Here is a 12,500-nt window from a genome sequence, read left to right as displayed (position 1 = left end):
GACATTTTATTTTGGGGGATTCTCTCCTCAGTTGTCCCTGGATCAGATAGCTATTTAGTGCCAATATCAAATCAGAAATGATCATTAAACGAGTCTATCTGACATGCAGGGAAGTGTGCAGCCATGAATTTTATTGTGTTTGATCGTTTTCCTGAACCCCATTTCTACAGCACTTACTCTGAAGTGCTCAGCTCATCGATCTTTCTAAACTGAACATGTGTCAGTGTAGCTTTTATTATTTGCTCAACTGCAAGAGCCTACATTTTTCATGTTGTCCATTAATTCAGCTGCCTGTTTGCTGCCCCTATCTGGCTAAATGCCTTTCTCAAGGGTACAGCTGCTATGCCTCCGCCTGGGGTACGAACTGGCAGCCTTTGCTTGAATGTATTAATGTACGGTTATGTAATATTTAAGAAGCGATATCTCTGCTTCCGTTCTGTCTTTCTGCTATCTTCTCCCTGTGAAATTTAGTCCGTCTAAATACTGCATACTGGCAGGTTGTCAGCTTGGTAGCCGGCCAGCAAAATAATATTATTAACGATCTAGTAAATCAGATGGCTGTGTTTTGTGTGTCCATCACCGCGCGAGTTCATTGGAGGGGGAAAAGAAGCCGTCAGGATTTGATTGGCTGACCGATTGGCGCTTGTCCGGTCTTGTCCTCAGACACCTCCTTCATGTACATGATCGCGGGGCTGTGCATGCTGAAGCTGTACCAGAAGAGGCACCCCGACATCAACGCCAGCGCCTACACTGCCTACGCCTGCCTGGCCGCCGTCATCTTCTTCTCCGTGCTGGGCGTGGTGAGGACGCGCGGGCGGACGTGCTGACGGGCGGGCTGACGGACACACTGACGGACAGACGGACGCTGACGCAGACATTAGGGACACGAGAGAGTTTGATGAGGAGAACGTCATTCAGGGCATATATAATATATGTATATATACATATATAACATATACTGTATATAATTAGCTACCATAGGAGAGAATTTCAACACTGTAGTTTTAAACAAGAACAGGTTAAAACCTAGTATATGGCTGGACCTAACGCACGTGATCCGGCCGACCAATGGTGTAACTTCAGAACTCGGCTGAACAGTGGTGTAACTTCTACACTCAGTCACTCAGTCACAGACATTCACGTTTGTAGGATGTAAAACGTGAAAAAAAGTTGGATCTCACTTACTGTAGGTGTGTGGTATCTCACTTACTGTGAGTGTGTGTGGTATCTCACTGTGAGTGTGTGGTACCTCCCCAGGTTTTTGGGAGGGGGAATACAGTGTTTTGGATCGTCTTTTCCGTCATACACATCTTGGCCACCATGCTGCTCAGCACCCAGCTGTACTACATGGGCCGCTGGAGACTGGGTACGTGCCTGTGTGTGTGCGTCTGTGTTTGTGTGTGTGTGTGGAGGGATCTACGTGGCTATGTACAGTACACACACATGTTAACTGTGTGTGCGTGTATGCGTGTGTGCGTGTGTGCGTGTGCGTGTGCGTGTGCGTGTGCGTGTGCGTGTGCGTGTGCGTGTGCGTGTGTGTGTGTGTGTGTGTGTGTGCGTGTGTGTGTGTGTGTGTGTGTGTTTCAGACTCTGGAATCCTGAGGAGAGTGCTGTATGTGATCTACACAGACTGTATCCGCCAGTGCAGCGGGCCCATGTACATTGTGAGTCCTCTTTCTACCTTCTGATCACTTCTCATCTCTCTCTCAGTCTTCCCCTCCCAAATCATCCCCCCCCCCCCCGGCCCCGTCTGTCTCACACTGTGTTCAATTTCGTTTGATCAGTAGCATGACAAAGTCAATATTTGTGTTGCCAAAGTGATTGCATTTTTTTTTTGTATCTTGTCAGGACCGGATGGTGCTGTTGGTGATGGGAAACATTGTTAACTGGTCACTGTGAGTATTTATTACACTCAGTGAGTATTTATTCAGCCCAGTTCAGGTCGTTAACACACTCTTCAGTACACACAGCACTTATGTACTGCACCCACCTGTGTGCAAAGCAGACATTTTTCATTGAGCTGAATACTCAGCTCACATCTCTCATGGGGGAAGGGTTCCTTTAGTCTGCGTTGACATCATGGGTCATGTGACTTGCTGGTTCCCCCTCTGTGTGCTCAGGGCTGCCTATGGGTTGATTGAGAGGCCAAATGACTTCGCCTCCTACCTGCTGGCCATTGGCATCTGCAACCTGCTGCTCTATTTTGCCTTCTACATCATCATGAAGGTGAGCACACCTGAGTGGGCGTGGCAGAGCGACCCTGGAGCCCGCACACGTGCGTGTGCACATGCACAGACGCACACGCACGCAGGAACTGCTCCAGAGAACATGCGCTCATACTGTACATGCATGTGCAAGCGCACAGACACACATGGTAGTACACATAAACATGTATGCCCTCTTGAATTTTCAGTTCAGTCTGTGGATAAAATGCAGTGAATTGACCCCAGCCCTGGTGGGCACACACAAATACACACACACACACACACACACACCCAGCACTGTCCGCACACGCGTTTCCACATTCATGCAGGTGTCTTCCTTCATGAGCTGCAGGTTGTCCCCGTAAGTAATTTAATCTCTTATGCAGAGATGAGCTGCTCTGCTGCAGCCAGCGAATTGGACGCTTTCATTCGATCTTGAGATTATTTTGTGTTTTACTTTTGTTTCATTTCTCTCCGATGAGCCAGCGTTGTGCTATTTGCTCTGTTGTTACAGATGTGTTCAGACTGTTGTGTGGATAAGATGTGCAATATTGCTTTTTACAGCTTATAGTACAGAGGGGATTTGGTCTTTCTCACTGAGGTGGATTGTATACACTGGACACTGGTCACTGAGTCTTTCTCTTTGTGTGTGCATGTGCTTGCGTGTGCGGTTATACATGCGTGTGTACGTGCGCGTTTGTGTGTGTGCGTGTGTGTGTGTGTGTGTGTGCATGTGCGTGTGCGTGTGTGTGTGTGTGTGTGTGTGTGTGTGTGTGTGTGCGTGTGTGTTTGTATGTGCATGTGCAGCTCCGCAGCGGTGAGCGGATCCAGTGTCTGGCGCTGGTGTGCATCCTCTTCACTGCGGTGGTCTGGGGATTCGCTTTGTTCTTCTTCTTCCAGGGCCTCAGCACCTGGCAGGTCAGGAGCATTTCTATACACCACTCTGTACTGTAATATACCACAGTGTGCTCATATACACCACCACTCTGTACTGTAATATACTAGTGTGCTCATATACACCACCACTCTGTACTGTAACATACCATAGTGTGCTCATATACACCATCACTCTGTACTGTAGTATACCAGTGTACTCATATACACCAACAATCTGTACTGTAATATATACTACAGTGTCCTCATATACACCACCACTCTGTACTGTAATAGACCACCTCATATATGCCAGAACTCTGTGATGTTATACCAGTGTTCTTGTATACACCACCACTCTGACCCTGTGTTATCTTCCTCCTCCTCATCCTCCCATAGAAAACCCCAGCTGAGTCACGCGAGCACAACCGCGAGTGCATCTTGCTCTCCTTCTTCGACGACCACGACATCTGGCACTTTCTCTCCTCCATTGCTATGTTTGGCTCCTTCTTGGTGGGTGGCGAGTGTCCATCACACACTACACACCATATACCCATCAGTACACACATTGCACTTTATTTCTGTCCACAGCTCCTTACTCTGGTGTCCTAACCATTCACCATTAATTTGGATTTTACACATCACTGATACAGATACAGTGTGTCTCTCCTGCTTGCTGTTCACATGTAACGTTCCACAAGTGTTCCTGCAACGTTGCTGTAAAGTTGTGCCATTAGCTTGTTTGAGATGTAGTTTCCAGCTCTGACACAATACACACAGTGACTCCGCCCTTCTCCCTCCCTCTCCAAGGTTCTCCTAACAATGGATGATGACCTGGACAATGTGCAGAGAGACAAGATCTACGTCTTCTGAGGGAAATCCGCTTTACTTTTCTCACACTGGCTAAGAGTGACCCAGAGGCAAGGGAGCCTGCTATAGGGCAGCTTTGCTGACTGTTGGTGGGGGGCCACACCCCTCCCCTTCTCACAGCCAATCAAAGAGATGGTGGGGGGCGTGAGACCTTGTGTCCCAGCGAGAGTCCGTGTGTGGACACTTGTCATGTGCCAAGCAATGAGACTGGGTCACAAAAAGAGTGCTGGAGTTCCTCCTATCGCCTTTGCTCTTAACTGTTTATTGTTGGTGAAGATAGCAACACTCATAATGCTGATATTAATGTTCTTAACCGTTAATCTCATATCGCATCTGAACTGATCGTCCGTTTGCCGTCCCTGTTGGAAAATCGCTGGACTTTTTTTATGTGTATGTTTACAACGTGCGTGCCTGTGTGTGCGTGTGTGTGACAGGGAGAGGGTGTGTGCTTGAATGTGCTCGATGTTCAGTGCATCAGTGGCCTTCAATGTTCTGAGCAAACAGTTTACCCATGATTCTGTGCAACACTGTCCGTGGAATGGGAGTGGACCTTAACAGATTGGGAGAGGTGATGGTATTTCAAGACAAATGTTCCAAGTTGGCGAGAAAATATATTTTGCACTGTATGGAAAGAATTTAAATGAACTCATTTTAAAATACATGACTTTATGAAGAAGTTACTAAATAAAGTTTTTCAATACCTAATCTGTGTGTTTCCAGCATTCATGTATTCAGTCACATTATAAGTTAATTATTATTTCATGCTCTTTCAATAATTTGTATGATATTGATTAAAACAAACCATATTTGTAGTTTATGTACCTTATATTAATAATGCCTATCCAGCAAGCTAAGTCTGAGACAAAAGATATGCCACAGGAATGCCAAACATATTTATCTGGATTACTCTTATGTTCCCGACAAATCTTTAAAATGTTTTCAGTGTACTTGAAGCACACCATACACAACGAATATTGAAGCGAGATACCATATTATACCTACTACAAAGTGAAATTGCTCATCTGCTTTACAAATAGAATTAATGGTCCATTTTTGGTTTAAGAAAATGCCTTCTGTGCACTACATTACCCATAGTACCAAACGAATTGGTTTCAATTCAATCGCAGAACTATAATCCTTTTATTTAAATATATACACTCTTATTCTCATTGGATAATTCATGTACAGTTGAAACTGAAAAAGGATCGGAACTGTATGTTTACTTTGGTAAATATTTTTTGAAATATTTTATCTCTCTAGTACAGCGGAGATGACGTCGAAGGTCTCACGGCGTCCTTAGAAGCCACGGGCGTCGAATCCGTTGATATGTTGTTGACATTAGTTGCTTAGTTGGCTAGCTAGCTGCTAACGATCCAGCTAATTACGTTGGTGTGTCTTTATCCTGCATTCTGGAAAATGCTATGATGCCACATGAACGTTAATTCCTCGACCTACCCTCACTGAGAGAGGATTCTAAATCGTCAAGCGGGTAAGTAGATAAAGGTTTTTTATACTGGTACTGAATTAGCTTTCTTGCAAGTAACATACACCAACTAGCTAGCTAGAAAAATTATTAGCAGTTATAGCATATTCTAATGCACGACTTTAACTGATGCTAGCCGGCAAATGTTAATCTATCAAAAAAACTGGTCGTCGTAGCTAGTTTGCTTGCTAACGTAACTCTTAGATTAGTTACTGTGATGGATTGACCAAGCGAGAGAGAATGGATTTGAGCTATATTAGGCAACCATGAGAATGTCATATGTTGTGGACTAATTCCTCTACCTCTCTATATTGTTAGCAAGCTAAGCAACGAATGTTTAGTGAGCTTCCGCACAATTTGTTTCATGAGAGTTTCCGTATTTATTCCATGTCTTACATTGTCCGTTATCTTTGCCATTTTAAACTGTAACATACTATACCATTCTTGTTAATATGCTCTAATAATAGTCAACTGTATAAGCAACAGTATGGTTTTGTTTAACATAAAATCTAGGCAGTATGGGGGTTGCTAGGTAATAAGCTACAAAATTTCTTCTCTTGCACAGACACCATGAGTGCAGCTGCTCTCCAGATTGGAGACCAGCTAATCCTGGAAGAGGACTATGATGAGAACTATATCCCTTCTGAGCAAGGTATTGCACGTGGTTGGTTACAATATGCCTGGGTCTTTATGGTGCACCATACCAAAAAAAGTAAAACAATTGCCAACAAAAATGCATATATTTTTCGTGTTCACTGTTCTGCTGTAAAAAATGCTCAGTGTGCTTAATTGCACATCAGAAACTAATAAGAACTGGGTGTAGATAAGGTAAACAGTACACTGATTTTTTCCCCGCACTGAGTTGTCAATGCGTGTAGCAGCTTAAGTTCATGGGCTAGATGCTGTGTCTAGAATGTAGCCAAAGTGGCAGGCCTATAATGGTTTAGAGGGCCATGCATATTGTGCATTTAGATATTTACCGTGCAGTGCCCCTGTTGTACATTGAAGGGTTGTGTAAACATTTCCCGTTGCCCTCTCTCAGAGATCCTGGAGTACGCCCGGGAGATCGGGATAGATCCGGAACGAGAGCCAGAACTCATGTGGCTGGCACGTGAGGGCATCGTTGCCCCCCTGCCAGCTGAATGGAAACCCTGGTAAGCAGGCATGATGATCTCTCTCTCTATATATATATATATCTCTCTCTCCTTGTTTTTTTGTGACTGCATGCCCTCTACCTTTCGCTCCCTCATTCTTTCTCCATTTCCCCTCCCATCCCACTCTGTTACTTTATTTATCTCTATATGTGTGTGTGTTTTTGTTTTTTAGTGTGTGTCAGTGTTGGGGATTTGTGGGTATCTTTATTTTCTAATTGTTAATAAACAGAAATTAAAAGTCAAGCTTCTCTCTGACTCTCATACTCCATCTCCATCCTCCTTTCCCTCTCCCTCTCTATCCTCCTTTCCCTCTCCCTTTCCTTCTCACACACACACACACACACACACTCCGGTGTGGGTCTACTGCACTCAGTTTCTTGCAATTGAACCTTGCACATTACTTACCATAATATGCGTATGTATCCGTAAGCTGTAGACAGGGATTGTCCTGCAGCTGTCTGTGATTGGTTACTCGCCGAACCATCTTCAGTTGGCACCTCCCACACATGCTTGTTTTTTTTTTTGCTGTTGAAAAATGAAGCTGTATAACCGTGTTTATCAAGGAGGCATGATGCTGCAGGCTGTTGAGGTCAGTGTCTCCTCCCAATAGGCTCAGAGAAATGACCCGCCCTCTCTCCGCCCCCCCCTTTTGCAGTCAGGACGTGACGGGGGACGTTTACTACTTCAACTTCTCTTCGGGCCAGTCCACCTGGGACCACCCGTGCGACGAGCAGTACCGCCGCCTGGTGGTCCAGGAGCGAGAGCGCGCCCAGGCCCACGGCGGCCCCGCCAAGAAAGAGAAGAAGAAGAAGAAGGAGAAGAAGGAAAAGAAAGTGAAGAAGGGGAAGGAGGTCATCAAAGCCCCCGCAGTGAGTTAGCGTGCGGACGCTGTTCTGTTTCCCAGCTCACAGGACCTCTGACTCCTCTGCTTTCACATTAACAGACAGTGTGCTGACCACAGTGTATAGCCCTGTTGCTTATGCATTAGCATTGACAGACAGTGTACTGTCCACAGTGTATAGCCCTGTCGCTTATGCTTTAGCATTGACAGACAGTGTACTGTCCACAGTGTAGAGCCCTGTTCCTTATGCTTTAGCATTGACAGACAGTGTACTGACCACAGTGTAGAGCCCTGTCGCTTTTGCTTTCTCATTGACAGACAGTAGCTCCCTCTGGTGGTGACATGTCAAAAGAGCACCCAACCTGTATGAAACTGGTATGGTACTGCTCTCTATGTGCACGATGAGGTCATACTTATTTTTGTCTCCCTCAGCCCTTGAGCTCGGCACTGGGGCCCCTGACGGCCCCCCTGGGCTCCCTGGCCCCACTCCGGGGCCTGTCGAGCGCCCCCATCCCCTCTCTCAGGGGCTCCGCGGGCAGCTCGGGGGGGCTGGAGCCCCTGAAGACGCCGCTGGGGGTGAGTGACATCTCTGCCCGAGCTGACGCAAGGCCAAAACCAGCCGCTGTGAGCCGACTCGGTCACATGACTCGTACCTAAGGAAGACAATTTTAATTAAAGGTGTTTTTAAAATTCTATTTTAAAAAACCTCTCCCCCCCCCCCCTCCCCCCCCTCCCCCAGGCCTCCCTCTCCACTTTGAGCTCTAGCTTACTGGGCGGGAGGCAGGAGGAGAGAGTGTCTCTCTCTTTGCCCGGGTTCGAGGATGATGAGGAGAAAGTCTCAGAGAACGAGGTGAGCGGCCTCAGGCCTCAGCGCTGTGTGTGGCTGTGTTGGGCTCTGTAGCAGAGAACATGCGAAGGGTAGCAGTGTGTGAGGTACAGACCCTGTCTGTGTGGATGCACTGAGATGCATTAAATTACACTGAGTGCAAAATGTTGCTAAATGGCTCCTGAAAACGTACCTCTGGACTACAGTCAAAATGGTGGATGTGTAGGCTGCTGTGCAGGTGGCACAGAGGTATAAACCATACGAGAAACAGGCGAATGACCCATCTTACGAATTACACACGCAAATACATATTCACTGAATGTGACTCTCTAGTGTTGAGCAAAATGTGTGGATAGTGAGATGTGTGTAAACTTTGTGTTGGCAGCACACTAATGTGTGTGTGTGTGCGCGCGTGTGTACGTGTGTGTGTGTGTGTGTGTGTGTGTATGTGTGTGTATGTTCGCGCGCGCGCGCACGTGTGTCGGGGGCAGTTTTCTCGTGGGACAGGTCGTCTGCTGCAGAACCTGCATCTGGACCTGGATGCACTGGGAGGGGGTCTTCAGTATGAGGTACATACACATACGCACATACTCTACATAAGCACGCACACATGCGCGCACACACACACACACACACATATACACACACACATACGCACATACACATATGCATACATACTCACTCACGCATCCCACCATTCTCTTAAGCCAATGTCATAATTGCACACCACCATGCTCTGTATCACACAGAACAACGCAGCTCTCCAAAACTACTCGCGGTATAATCACACTCTACCACAAAGCTCTTCATAACAACACTCACCACATAGTCTCACTGTACCAAACGGCTCTCCAGTGAAGCAGAGACCTGTGCTGCATTTCCCCGGTATTCTCTGGGGAGAACTGGTTCAGTGTTTCAGTCTAGGTCCTGCTGACCCCAGTCCACCACCCCCACCCCCCCAAACCCAACCCCCCTGTGCAGGACAGTGAGGCCAGCGTTTCAGGCCCCGCGGAAGAGAAGACAGACCCAGAGCTCCAGGACCTGGCCCTGTCCCCTGAACACAGCCCAGACCCCCACTCCCAGGTACCCGCCCACCTGCCCCTCCCCGCCTGGTTTCTCTCTCCTTCTCCAGAATTCGCCCGTCTGTCTGTGTCATGCTAAATGTGCGGTCCCGTGTGTTCCCTGGTGGATATGCGTGTTTGCCTGTTTGTCCTCCCTGTTCTCATTGACTCTGTTTTTCTGTGACTGTGGCTGATGTGGGCGTTTCTCTGATGAGCCACGCCCAAGACCGTGCGTGAGTGACAGGCGTGCAGTTCCCGCCCCCTTTGTCTCCATCTCACAGTCTGGTGTCTCTCTCTCTCTCTCCTCTCCCCGGTTTATTACATTTTTTTGTGACTGCACGCCTCTGCCTTCCTCTCCCTACCTCTCTCCCTCTCTCGCTCTCTCTCTCTATCTCTCTCTCTCTCTCTCCATCATCACATTTCCAACCATCACCATTAAGGACTCTGTGAATGGGCGGCACCTCCACTCCTCTCCACTGGGGGGCAGCAGAGGTGGCAGCAGTGCCGCAGCCTGCCCCCCCACGCCCAGGCAGCAGCCTCCCAGCCTGAGCGAGAGAGAGGGGGACGAGGAGGAAGGCAAAGACGACGAAGAAGGAACCGCCGCTCTGGAGGAGGTGCTGGACGAGGCGGGCACAGGGAGCAGGAGGGAGGAGGAGGAGAGAGGAGCACAGAGTGAAAGAGAGGGGAAGAGCGTAAAGGCAGGGGGAGGAAAGGAGAGCGGTAGAGCCGTGGAGAGAAGCACGGAAATGGCGGACGAGCAGGAGGCTGAAGAGAGTGAGGAGGAGGTGGAGGAGGAGGCCAATGAGGAGCCGCACAGGCGCACGCTGACTGACGAGGAGGGGGGCGAAGAGAGCGAGGAGGTCGTGGAGGAGTGTGTAAAGAGCGAGGGAGAGGAGGGGAGGGGTGAAGGGGAGGACGTGAGTGAGGATGTGGAGAGGAGTTTGAGGAGCAAGGAGGCGCTGGAGCAGAGCGTTCGGAGCAACCAGGAGGGCGAGGCGGGGGGAGCGTCTGAGAGCAGAGAGGGAGAGCAGGGCGGAGCTGGGGACAGCGAGGAGGAGGAGGAGGACAGGTTGGAAAAGAAAGAGGGGAGCGAGCAGGAGGAAGAGCAGGAAGAGGGTGACTGGTCTGAGAGCAGCGAGGGGCCCATGGCGAAGGAACGGGCCCCCACCCCGGACCCCCGCCCTGCCGAGGTAGGGTCTGCGTTACCCCGGCAACGCTGCCCGTTTGCTCCCCACCCCCATCCCTACGGTGGCCCACACGCCTCTGCGGAGGGGCCCCATCCACTCCCTGAGGGGCCACATGGGCCCTCTCTGACTTGGGGATGCACGTTGGGCCCCCGTGTTCCGCATCACGCGGTTGGGCCCCCATAGAACCCCAAACGGTGCTGAAGCCCCTGAGGACTGGATCGGGATGCACTGAAACCCCCCCCTCACCCCCCCGCTGGCCTGTAGTGCCTTATGCTGCATGATTACTCCTCAGAATCTCTCCCTCCTCCTCCAGCTGTCTCTCTCTTTTCCTTATCTGTCTCTCTCTCCACCTCCTCTCTTTCTTTCTGCCCTTCTCTCTCTGATCCTCTGTCGATCTCTCCCATCCCTCTCCTTCCTTCCGTCTCTCCCTCAGGTGCTGGTGCTGTCTGTCCCTGCCTCCTCGTCTTCCTCTCTGTGCTTGGTGTGTAGTGTGAGGTTCCTCCTGCTCTGTGTGCTGCCGCACCCCCCCTCCCCGCGTGGCTCTGCATGCGGCTTGTCTTGCGAGCACACGTCTCTCCTGTCTGTCCCCCCGCAGGGCTCGGAGGCCAGCGAGCACATCGAGGCGGCCTCGTCCTCCACCGACGACCCCAAGGTCAGACGCCGCAGGCTCCGCCCCCTTTACTGCAGCCTGGAGCGCGCTCACTGTGTCCCACTGCTCTTAGGCTGGATCTGCATTCTCTCATGCGACACTGGCCCCTGTTGTGGACGGTTTGATTAAGTGACATGACTTTAGTATGAGCGTCAGAAATACACCATAAACGCATAAAAAACCTAGAATGGCCGCTCCATACAGGTTTATAGCATGTAATTCAGTGGATGTGTCGACACATGTATTTAAACTGTGTGTGTGTGGGGATGTTTGACTGTGCGTGCATTGCCACAGCATACCAGCTCTGATAATGCCCTGGTTGTGTCACGTCAGGCCGGGTTCCGCTCCAAGCTGCTGGAGAACGTTCTGAACCTGGAGGACCTCTCTCCTGCAGAACCGGAACCCCCGCTGGTGAGAACTCTATTGATGGCTGCGCCTGATTGGACAGAACCGAGCTCCCAGCGCTGAGCCAGTTTGCCGGTTTACTGTACACGTTGTACACATGCTACATTCGCATTACGTATGGGTCTGGGGTAGTGGTCTGGCATAATGGTTAGGGCTCTGGCAGCTCAGGAGCTGCAGGTTCAATTCCCCCTGGGGCACTTGAGCAAGGTGCTTCACCTCAATTTCTGCTCGCCTGTATTTCTGCTTCTGCTATGTCCAGCCGTGTGAGTGGATCCTACGTGAAATGAAAACTATGGATAAAGTGTCCGCAAGACGCTAATATTACTGAGTATCGTTTGTGTTAGTGTTATCGTTCATTAACATGGCATGGCACTGACTTCACTCACCCTCTCGTCCTCAGAACAAGGCCTCTGACAAAGCACAGAGAGAAGCGAAGGAGAAAGAGGAGGAGGAGGAGAGGCGGAAGAGGGCGGAGGCGGCAGAGAGGTGGGTCCCGACTCCTCCCTCTGACCCGAGGGGGGTGGGGTCACCTGGCTGTTGCCGTGACGAAGCATGATGTGATTTACAATCGCTTCTGCAGTGTCACTGCGCTGGAGAGCATGTTGGGAAAATAGGTCACATGATGGGAGGAAAGTGGGTCACATGATGGGAGTTTCCTCTTAAGGGCGAGGGAGGAAATGGAGGAGGGGCACAGACGCGTGACGAACAGGAGAGAGGCCGTCTATAAATACGAATGTGTTCATTTAATGTAGTAACACTAAGGGTAACAGTGCACAACACCACACAGCTCTGAAATGATGAATCTAAGCAAGCAGCTGCCACTGCAGGAACAAGTGAGACTGTTTGTGTAGCAGGACTTTGATGGGGATATGTGGTGACCTGAGTGTCAATAATAATCAGCTTAGGATGTATAAATAGATCCATGTATAAGAAATGTATTACATAGG

General features: G+C 49.4%; 2 protein-coding genes across 9 annotated transcripts in view; both read left to right on the top strand.

Annotated features, from left to right (window-relative positions):
* Positions 1 to 4,652, top strand: part of sidt2 (SID1 transmembrane family, member 2) — a 20,252-nt gene extending 15,600 nt beyond the window's left edge. For all 5 annotated transcript variants that reach the window (XM_035385251.1, XM_035385250.1, XM_035385249.1 and 2 more), the window contains 8 exons: positions 664 to 800; positions 1,258 to 1,366; positions 1,588 to 1,664; positions 1,849 to 1,895; positions 2,121 to 2,226; positions 3,012 to 3,122; positions 3,477 to 3,590; positions 3,888 to 4,652. In XM_035385251.1, the coding sequence (XP_035241142.1) occupies positions 664 to 800; positions 1,258 to 1,366; positions 1,588 to 1,664; positions 1,849 to 1,895; positions 2,121 to 2,226; positions 3,012 to 3,122; positions 3,477 to 3,590; positions 3,888 to 3,950 (764 nt within the window). In that variant the 3' untranslated portion in view covers positions 3,951 to 4,652. The remainder of the gene's footprint in view (positions 1 to 663; positions 801 to 1,257; positions 1,367 to 1,587; positions 1,665 to 1,848; positions 1,896 to 2,120; positions 2,227 to 3,011; positions 3,123 to 3,476; positions 3,591 to 3,887) is intronic.
* Positions 4,653 to 5,183: 531 nt separating this feature from the next.
* Positions 5,184 to 12,500, top strand: part of LOC118210028 (centrosomal protein of 164 kDa-like) — a 20,908-nt gene continuing 13,591 nt past the window's right edge. For 2 of the 4 annotated variants that reach the window (XM_035385847.1, XM_035385846.1), the window contains exons 1-12: positions 5,184 to 5,436; positions 5,996 to 6,082; positions 6,473 to 6,584; positions 7,240 to 7,453; positions 7,858 to 8,049; positions 8,165 to 8,275; positions 8,743 to 8,820; positions 9,233 to 9,334; positions 9,753 to 10,502; positions 11,095 to 11,151; positions 11,482 to 11,559; positions 11,954 to 12,039. In XM_035385847.1, coding sequence (XP_035241738.1) covers positions 6,001 to 6,082; positions 6,473 to 6,584; positions 7,240 to 7,453; positions 7,858 to 8,049; positions 8,165 to 8,275; positions 8,743 to 8,820; positions 9,233 to 9,334; positions 9,753 to 10,502; positions 11,095 to 11,151; positions 11,482 to 11,559; positions 11,954 to 12,039 — 1,862 coding nt within the window. In that variant the 5' untranslated portion in view covers positions 5,184 to 5,436; positions 5,996 to 6,000. The remainder of the gene's footprint in view (positions 5,437 to 5,995; positions 6,083 to 6,472; positions 6,585 to 7,239; positions 7,454 to 7,857; positions 8,050 to 8,164; positions 8,276 to 8,742; positions 8,821 to 9,232; positions 9,335 to 9,752; positions 10,503 to 11,094; positions 11,152 to 11,481; positions 11,560 to 11,953; positions 12,040 to 12,500) is intronic. The other 2 variants (XM_035385848.1, XM_035385850.1) reach the window with 2 other exon arrangements.

This window comes from Anguilla anguilla, chromosome 12 (assembly GCF_013347855.1).
Source record: "Anguilla anguilla isolate fAngAng1 chromosome 12, fAngAng1.pri, whole genome shotgun sequence".
Lineage (NCBI taxonomy): Eukaryota > Metazoa > Chordata > Actinopteri > Anguilliformes > Anguillidae > Anguilla > Anguilla anguilla.
This window is presented reverse-complemented; position numbering and strand designations above follow the sequence as displayed.